At 61.2% G+C, this 8,877-nt stretch overlaps 1 protein-coding gene across 1 annotated transcript; it reads left to right on the top strand.

The window, feature by feature from the left end:
• Positions 1 to 3,476: 3,476 nt before the first annotated feature.
• PRR36 (proline rich 36) lies at positions 3,477 to 6,960 on the top strand. Its single transcript, XM_007953711.1, has 6 exons — positions 3,477 to 3,735; positions 3,849 to 3,948; positions 4,192 to 4,304; positions 4,389 to 4,957; positions 5,573 to 6,275; positions 6,449 to 6,960. The coding sequence occupies exons 1-6, from the start codon at positions 3,477 to 3,479 to the stop codon at positions 6,958 to 6,960; spliced, it is 2,256 nt and encodes a 751-aa protein (XP_007951902.1).
• Positions 6,961 to 8,877: the final 1,917 nt, after the last annotated feature.

Genomic DNA, 8,877 nt, shown 5'->3' with positions numbered 1-8,877 from the left:
ACTCACACAGGTGACACACTCTAGACCTGAGGAGGCCTTCCACAGTGACCCAACACAAAGTGCAGTGCCCTCTCCAAAGCTAGTGGTCAGGAACCTTGAAGGGTTAGGTTCAGAAGGCTGGCATCTACTGGGCAAAGCAAGCAGATATTCAGTTCTTCTTCTTTTTTATCTTTTCCTATATATAGAAAAAAAACCAACCCAACACTTTATACATGTATAATTCAGGGACGTCAGTGACATCCTTCATGATATACAACCATTCTCACTGCCCTTTTCCAAATTATTCCACCACCATTAACATGAGCTCCATGCTCCCTAGGCAAAAACTTCCCCTCACTCTTCCCTCCCAACCCTGGGAACCACTAATAAGCTTTGCCTATTTCATATAAGTGGGATCGTACGGTGTTTGTCCTTTTGTGGCTGACTGACTTCACTAAGCACGATGTTTCTGAGGTTCCTTCACGAGGTGGCATGCATCGGGACTTCACTTCTCTTCACGGCTGAGTAGTGTTCTGTTGCGTGGATGGACCGTTATGTGCCCATTCATCTGCTGATGGACATTTTGGTTGTTTCTGCCTTTTGGCTTTTGTGAATGGTGCTGCTGCCATGCACACTGGTGGGCAAGTTTCTGTTTGGGCTCCTACCTTCTCTTCTTCTGGGCATGTACCTAGCCTTGGGATTGCTCGGTCATGTGGCAGTTCTATGTTCAGTTATTTTTAGGAACCCACAAACCCTTTTTCACAGTGGCTGCACCATTTCATTCCAACGGATGAACTTCTAGTTTCTATACAACATTGCCAACACCTACTGTTTTCTTTTGTTAAAATCATTGTCATTCTAATAGAAGCCTGGGTGGCACAAGCGGTTTGTGATTGGCTGCTAACCCAGAGGCTGGCAGTTTGAACCCACCTAGCAGCTCTGCGTAAGAAAGATCTGGTGATCTGCTCCTGTGAAGGTGACAGCGAAGAGGACTCTAGGGAGCCGTCCTGCTCTGTAGCTGAGTATGGTGGCTCCGAGTCGGGGGCTGACACGACAGTAGCGAACAACAGCAACAACAGCGGCTAATGACCAAGCATCTCTTCACGAGCTTGCTGCCATTTGAGCATCCTCTTTGGTGAAAAGTCTGCTCAAATCCTCTGCCCATTTTTTGATCGTGTTGTCTTTTTGTGGTTAAGTGGCCATTTCTCTCTTGCTCTTCCATTTACTGAACTTCAGCTGTGGGCATAACTCTTGGAGCAAGAAAGCCAAAACCCTTGTTTCCAACCACACCCTCATGAAGCCCACCCCAGCTTCTTCCTTCCCTGAGACCCGGTGTGTGTATTTGTGTGGTGTGTGTGTGTGCTGTATGGTGGTATACATAGTATGTGAGTGTGCTGTGTGTGTGGTGTGTGTTACATATGGTACGTGTGTGGGGTATAGAGTGTGTGTGGTGTGTGGTGCGTATGTGGAGTTTGGTATGCATATGGTGTGTGTGGTGTGTTGGCGTGTGTAAGTGTGAGTGATGGGGTACGGTTGGGCAGAGGTCGCTGGCTCTTTGGGGTGCTGTGGGGGTGCTGTGAGTCTGGAGGGATGAGGCATGGAGGTGGAGAGCAGAAAAGCATAGTGAGGGGCATGACTCAGAGGTGACAAGGCTGAACCTCAGCTATGAGGAGGACAGCGGAAGATGGTCGCCTCCCTCCTTTCCTCCACGCCACAGCCCCTACCAAGGCCCTTCACTGAGCCTCTTGCTCTGCTTGGTGAAGTCACCCAAATGAACCTCCTCCTGCCTGCAGCCTCCCGGTGACTCCATGTGTGGCAAAGCAGAAGTACTCCGTAGGGCTTCTTGGCTGTAATCTTACAGGAAGTGGGCCACCAGGTGGGTTCAAACTGCCAACCTTTAGGTTAGTGGTCAAGTGCAAACTGCACCATCTAGGGACCTTACATGGGCCGCCAAAAGTCTGAAATTTGGGCAATGGCTTGTTTTGCTTGTTTGTTTATACTTCCTGCAGCTGGTCTGGGACCGGGTGACAGGATCTTTGTTCCTCCTTCCTGCACCTGTTTTGTCACCTCCTAACCCCCCCACACCCAATCCTGCCCCTCCGGAGCCTGGGGAAATCTTTGTGGGGTGCTTTGCCCTGAAGAAAGCTAGAAGCATCTCTCACAATTCTGTCTTTCTAGTCGCTTTTCCTCCCTCTCCTTTCTTTTTTTCTTCCCCAAATGTGCGTGTGCGCGCTCTCGCGCTCGTTCTCCCTCACCCCTTAAATTCCCAGGGCTGCCTATCTCCCAGCAGCTCCCCTCCCCCGCCAGGAAGAGGATTTCCGGGGTCTGGGAAAAGCCTCCGGGTTTTCAGAGGGGCCCAGGCCCCTCAGGGACCTTGGAGGGGGGAACTGGTTCCAGTTGTCGCGAAGGCGAAGAAAAGGACCAGGACCACCGAGCAGCGGGATTGGTCGGACAGGCCGTAGGCGCTTTGTTCCCGCCTCCTGGTTACCAGGGCCCAGCCTATCAGCGTCCTGAAGGCTCTGTGTTGCCAGGTGGTTGGGGTGGGGACTGGGGCAGGTGTGTGTGCGTGAAGGTGGAAGGAATGGGGTGGTTGGGGGGTTCCTCGGGGCTTTCCTCGAGGTCCTTCGCGTCCGGTCTCTGGGGTCCTCGAGTGGCGGCTGCAGACTCAGGTCGCCCCCAGACCCGGAGGCTACCGCCCCTCCTTCCAGAGCGCGCCTCTCCCCCGCCCCTCGGCGTGCCCATGCCAGCCGCTCCGGGTCTAGTCGGAGCGCGCGCCCGGCCCCCTCCTCGCGCCCGCGCCCGCCTTCCCCTCCCGCGACCGAGGGGCGGGGCCGGCCTGGTCCCCAACGCTGCCGCCGGAGCCCCTTCCCCTCGCGCTCGGGCGGCGATTGCAGCCCAGGCGCCTGACCCGTTCCACCCCAGGCACCTCGCGTGCAAGCGGCCAGTGGCCGGAGCCGGAGGTAAGCACAGCGGAACAGGTGGAGGTTCGGGCGCGGGCGGGGCTGGGCGGGGAGGGGGCCAGCGGGGACGCAGCTCTTTGTTTCCCGAGCCCGTTCGCGGGTAGCTGAGGCCGCTCTTTCTCCCGGCAGGTGTCGGGGTCCCTCGGGAAGGCCGCCCCGGGCCCCCTCCCCTCCTCTGGAGCCCGTGGCAGCTCCCTGTCCCTGAGGCTGGCGGTTTAGGTCTCCTAGGGGCGAGGGGTGGGCGCGTGGGTCTCGGGTCTTAGAGGGCCCACTGCAGGAGGGGCAGTGTGGCGGGGTGGGCCAGGGCCGACAGGGCTTCCAGCGTTTGGGGAAGGCGGTGGGGGTGGGACTTGGGGACAATCAGCTGAGCAACGGGGCGTGTGTGTGGGTAGGATGGAGGGGAGCCATAGGGATGGAGGCTGAGGTTCCTGCGCCCGTGAGTGGCGATGCTGGGGAAGAGGCAGCGAGGTTCTCGCAGGCGGTGTCGCGGTGCAGGACCTGGGGTGCTGACGGGCCACTCTGGTCACCAGGTGCAGCATGGACAAGAGGGACAAGACCAAGGCTGGAGCCCCCGCGCGGACGCCGGCTTCTCGCTCTCCCGCCCTTCCGACCCCCAGGCCCCCAGGGTCTCCTCGACCCCCTCCTCCAGTAACTACCGCAGCCCTCCGAGTTCTGGGAGCAGCGGGGCGAAGGCCCCTGGCAGAGCGAGCCGGGAGTATGGGGGGAGCCACTCTCCCTGAGGCCGCTCCCCGGATAGGAACAGCGCGGAGCGCCGGGCCAGGCCCCCGGAGTCCAGGTACCCCAGCCCTCATCCCTGCTCCCAACCCCATCTCCCTTCCTCCCTTTCTGTCCAGTCACTAGTCCCGCCCTCCTGCCCTTCTGGGGCCCCACTGACTCTGCTCCCCGCAGCCTCCAGGACCCCCGCGGCTGTGAGAGTGGAGCGAGTCCCTGCCAAGGCCTCCGGGCCGGCCTCTGTCTCTACCTCCGCCCGTGCCAGCGGGACCTCCAGGTAACAAGCCCCCATCAAGTCCTCTAGACAAGGGTTTGCGTCATTATCTGGAGCCTTTTAATTTTACACACAAGTTGAGGGGGCGTTTGAAAGTGTGCAGATTCCTAGGCGCAAGTTGGGTGAAAGCCGTTATTAACTCGCGGAGAGACCAAGGGCTCCAATTCACTGAAGAGAAAATGGGGATTTGAGAGGTCAAACAGGGAGCTGGGGCTCTGCCCTGAGCGCCGCCCGTCCTGTCCTCAGGCCGGGGGCTCCTGGTCAGAAGGGCCTACGACCTCCGGCTGAGGGGCCTGTCGCCCGAGGAAAAGCTCCGGAGGCACCCAGAAGGAGCGGCTCCAGTGCTGGGGCGCGGAGAGGTACGTGACCTGGAGAGGAACGAGGTTCCTGGGCAGCGAGAGGGAGACTAACGGTGACCCCTTGGCCTTCTGCTTTGCCTCTAGACGCTACTGGGCCCACTCCTGGGGCTTCCTCCCCGGCCATCGCTCGTCGATCCCGGGTGCCCGAACCCGAAGTGGGACTTCGCCGGGCAGCTCCGAGTACCCGGCCGCGGCCCCCCACTGAGGTCCCCAGGAGATCAGCGAACTGCACCACGGAACGGAGTACTGCTGAGGCGAGTCCCGCCACCAGGAGGCGGCCGAGCGCCGGCGGAGGCCTCCAGAGGCCGGCCACGCGCCCTCTGGGCTCGAGCACCACCCTTCTGCCTTCTCCAGGTCGCTCTGGGGCTTTGTCCCGAGGGACACCCGGGGCTCTGGCTCACGCGTCCCAGCCCAAGTCGAAAGGTCTGCAGGCTCTGCGTCCCCTGCAGGCCACACCCCCCAGGAAGGCGGCAGCCACTGGGCGGGGCCAGTCGCCTCCTTTGGCCACATCCTCTCTGCAGGGTCCCAGTGCACAGCAGGCACCGCCTCCCCATATCACTGACCCCTCGATGCCTGCCACGTTATCGGCTTTTCCACCGACCATACCCCCTCTACCAGCCAAGCTCGGTCTTCAGGCCCTGACTTGCCCACCGGTGACATCCCTTCCCCACGACCTAACTTCTCTTCCGACCACACCTCTTCCACTAGTCCCTCATTCGGCTACACTCCCTCAACCCCCGCTTTCTTCTTCAGCAGCTCTGCCCCCCCTGCAAGATCCATCCTCTTGTCATGGTACATCCTTTCCGGAGGCATCCGCCTCTCCTCTAGCCACGCCCACTTTTCTGGCTTCATTCTCCCCATCAATTTCACCCCCTCTGCAGAGTATACCTCCTACCCAGGCTTCTCTGGCTGTGTCCCCGCTTCCTTCTCCCTCAGACACACCTCTTTTGTGTGGAGGGGTTACGTCCCCTCCATCCTCTAACCTGTCCCTGACAGTATCTCCACTGTACTTGTCCTCTCCTCTAGCCACGCCCTCTCCCCTAGCCACACCCTCTCTGCAGGTCCGTCCCTCTATGACCACGCCCCCTATCCAAGCTCCGCCTTCTCTCTCTCCACATCCCTTTCAGGCCACGCAGGACCATCCTCTGGCCACATCCCTGCAAGCTTCTGTCTCTTGCTTGACTACACTCTCTTTGCAGGATCCTCGTTCTCTAGCCTCTCCCTTAGCCACACCCCTTCTACAGGCCCCATCTTCTCTGTCTTCACAGCCTCTGCAGGTCCCGCCCTTTCCCCTGGCCATGCCCCCTACACAAGCCACGCTCTCTTCTATAGCCTCGCCCCCTCTGCAGGCCCCGCCCTCTCCCCCTGCCACACCCCCTCTCCAGGCCCCTTCTTCTCCGGCCTCACCCCCTCTGCAGAATCCTCCCTCTCCCCCGGCCTCACCCCTTCTGCCGGCCCCTCTCTCTCCCCCGGCCTCACCTCTTCTGCTGTCCCCTCTCTCTCCCCCTGCCTCACCCCCTCTGCAGGTCCCTCCCTCTCCTCCGGCCTCACCCCTTCTGCTGACCCCTCCCTCTCCCCCTGCCTCACCCATTCTGCAGGCCTCTGTCTCTCCTCCAGCCTCACCCCCTCTGCAGATTCCTTCCTCTCCCCCCACCTCACCCTCCCTACTGGTTCCACGTCGTCCCCCGACCCCAGGTCCCGATGCCCCAATTCCCGGCTCAAGGCTGACCCTACCGCTGGCCCCAGCCCCGCCGCCGCCCTCACGCAGCCCGTCCAGTACGCTGAGCGGCCCGGACTTGGCCGGCCACAGCAGCAGCGCCACCAGCACGCCTGAGGAGCTGCGCGGCTACGACAGCGGGCCCGAGGGTGGTGCCGCAGCCTCCTTGCCCGCCGACGCGGAGCTCGCCGCTTGCCACCCGGCCGCCTGGAGCCGAGGGCCCGCTCCGCCGCTGGCGGTCCGCGCCGCCCCAGGTGAAAGACCTTTAACACCTGGCCAGGGCAGGGCTGTGGGCGGGGGCTGTAAAAGGGCGGGGCCGGAGGCGGGCCCTCGCTGCTTGGGGCGGGGCGTCTAAGAAAATGGGCTCGGTACCGTGCCTGGGCGGGGCTAACTCCTGCTTGGGTTCAGCCAGAGCTTTTTCCCACAGGAGCGCCCATGCCATGGCCGCCTGCTGCCGGGCCCGGCTCCGCTGATGGTCTGTGCACCATTTACGAGGCTGAAGGGCCTGAGGCGGCGCCCCCAGCCCCCGACTCTCTGGATCCGGGGCCCGGAGCCAGCAGTGGGAAGGCGGCGGCGGCGGCGGCGGCGGGAACGGGGGCAGCCCCGCGGGGCTCGAAGCCGCCGCGTCTGGGCGAGCTGCCGCTGGGGGCGCTGCAGGCGAGCGTCGTGCAGCACCTCCTGAGCCGGACGCTGCTGCTGGCGGCGGCTGAGGGCGCGACGGGCGGCGGTGGTAGGGGCGCAGAGGGCGCAGGCGGGGGCGGCGGCACGGGGGGTGCCCGGGCTGCGCTCAGCGATGCGGAACTGGGCCGCTGGGCCGAGCTGCTCTCTCCACTGGACGAGTCCCGTGCCAGCATCACCTCTGTCACTAGCTTCTCCCCCGACGATGTGGCTTCCCCTCAGGGTGACTGGACTGTGGTGGAGGTGGAGACCTTCCACTGAGCCACACCCAGGCCCTGCCTTCCATACCCACCTGCCTTACGATCTGTGCCCCCCCCCCACCTTCGTGTCGCTTTGTCTTAGACTCCGTCCCATTCTATTATTAGCCTCAGCCTCCAAGATACTTAAGTTTTTGGCCTAGGCTCTCTCCTTAGGCTCCACCCCCTTGGCCTAAGACACGCCCCGCGCCCTTGAGCCCTGCTCCTTGCCGCCGGAGTTTGCAATAAAGCTGGTCCACTGGAATTTCGCCTTTGGCGTCGCCGCGGGGACTGGGGTGGCGCGGGGCTGGGCACGAGCAAGTCTGAGCTCTGGCTGAAGACCTTTCTCCTGCAGAAAAGAAGGGACGTGCGAGGCGGGGCTCGTCGGCCTGCTGTCGGGCGCAGCGTTTCCTCCATGTGCTTCCTCATGTCCGACTTTTGGTGACAATTCGGCTCAAAAGGAGCTCTGGTGGCATAGGGCCTAAGGCACTTGATTGCTAACCAGAAGGCTGGCGGTTCAAACCGACCAGCCACTCCTCGGAAGGAAGGTTGGGAAATCTGCTTACGTAGTGATACCGCCTCGGAAACCCAAGGAGGGGTCGCTATGAGTGGGACCCAGCGCCCCGACAGTGCGTTTGGTTTTTTTGGTTTGCGGCGCAAAAAGGCACAGGGGACCAGATGCTCCTGGAGAGGCCACGGGAGCCGTTGCTGCGGCCCCTCCTCACAGTGCGCCCCCCCCCCTTACCTTGCACGCCCCGGGGCGCTGCTCTGCGTGCGAAGGCTGCTGACTGCCTGCAGACTTTGTGAGGGTCGGGGCTGGAGGCAGGAGCTCAGTGTGAGAGGGGAGGGAGGAAGTGTCGGCCGCGCTCTGTGCCCCCCTCCTTGCTCGCACCTCCCGGAATCCTGGATGCACCACGGCAGCTGCGGGCAGGCCAACCTGTGGCCCAGACCCTCTGCGGGAACAGGGGACCCATGGGGCCTGGGTTTTGCCAGTGCCTGACCCGCTTGTCCAGAAAGTAGGGAAGAAGTGGACTCTCCTGGGGCTTGGCAGGAGACCAAGGAGTGCGCACGCGCCCCCCCCCCCACACACCTCCGGATGTGCAAGGCTCTCACCCAAGTCGGTGCCCTGCTGGCGTCCACAGTCAGGGGTGCTTAGGAGGCCTGGGCACCATTTCCACCTGGGCATTCTGGCACTCTCCATCTCAGCCACCCTCACAGGCCCACAGTGTCTTCCCCTGGTACCCCAATCAGGATTCCTTGTTCTTCCTCCCCAGCCCAGTCACCCAGCCCAGTCACCCTGACCCTAGTGCTCTTCAGGCCCTTGCTAGGGGCGCCCCCTGCCCAGGCACCGTTGCAGGAAAGTCACCCGAAGGTCTCTTGCTTTGCACCCAGAATGATGGAGGCAAGGCAGGAATTGCAGCCCCAGTTGTCGTTAGTTGCCGTCGAGTCGTCTCCGACTCATAGCGACCCCATGTCCAACAGAACAAAACGCTGCCCGGTCCTGTGCCAGCCCCCACGATCCTTGCTACACCTGAGCCCACCGTTGCAGCCACTGTGTCAATCCATCTCGTTGAGGGCCTTCCCCTTTTTTGTTGTCCCTCCTCTTTGCCAAGCATATCTTTCTCCGGGGAATGTCCTTTCTGACAACATGACATGAGACGTGGTGAGATGAAGTCTGGCCATTCTTGCTTCTAAGAAGCATTCTGGCTGCACTTCTTCCAGGACCAATTTGTTAGTTCTTCTGGCAGTCCGTGGTACTTCCAGCATTCTTCGCCAACACCACAACTCAAAAGCATCGACTCTTCATCGGTCTTTCTTTTTCATTGTCCAGCTCTCACGTGTATATGAGGCAATTGAAAATACCATGCAAAATGCTTTTGTCAAATGCACCTTAGTCTTGAAGGAAACATCTTTGCTGTTCAGCACTTGAAAGAGGTCCTTT

Source organism: Orycteropus afer, unplaced genomic scaffold, assembly GCF_000298275.1.
Source record: "Orycteropus afer afer isolate SDZICR_OR568_19922 unplaced genomic scaffold, OryAfe1.0 scaffold00405, whole genome shotgun sequence".
NCBI lineage: Eukaryota > Metazoa > Chordata > Mammalia > Tubulidentata > Orycteropodidae > Orycteropus > Orycteropus afer.
The sequence above is the reverse complement of the archived record's forward strand: the minus strand, read 5'-3'. Positions and strand labels throughout refer to the sequence as shown.

Coding starts and splice junctions, on each gene's coding strand:
- PRR36 (XM_007953711.1), top strand. CDS start 3,477: ATGGACAAGAGGGACAAGACCAAGGCTGGAGCCCCCGCGCGGACGCCG. Junction 3,949..4,191: donor CGTGCCAGCGGGACCTCCAG/GTAACAAGCCCC, acceptor TCCTGTCCTCAG/GCCGGGGGCTCCTGGTCAGA. Junction 4,305..4,388: donor CAGTGCTGGGGCGCGGAGAG/GTACGTGACCTG, acceptor CTTTGCCTCTAG/ACGCTACTGGGCCCACTCCT.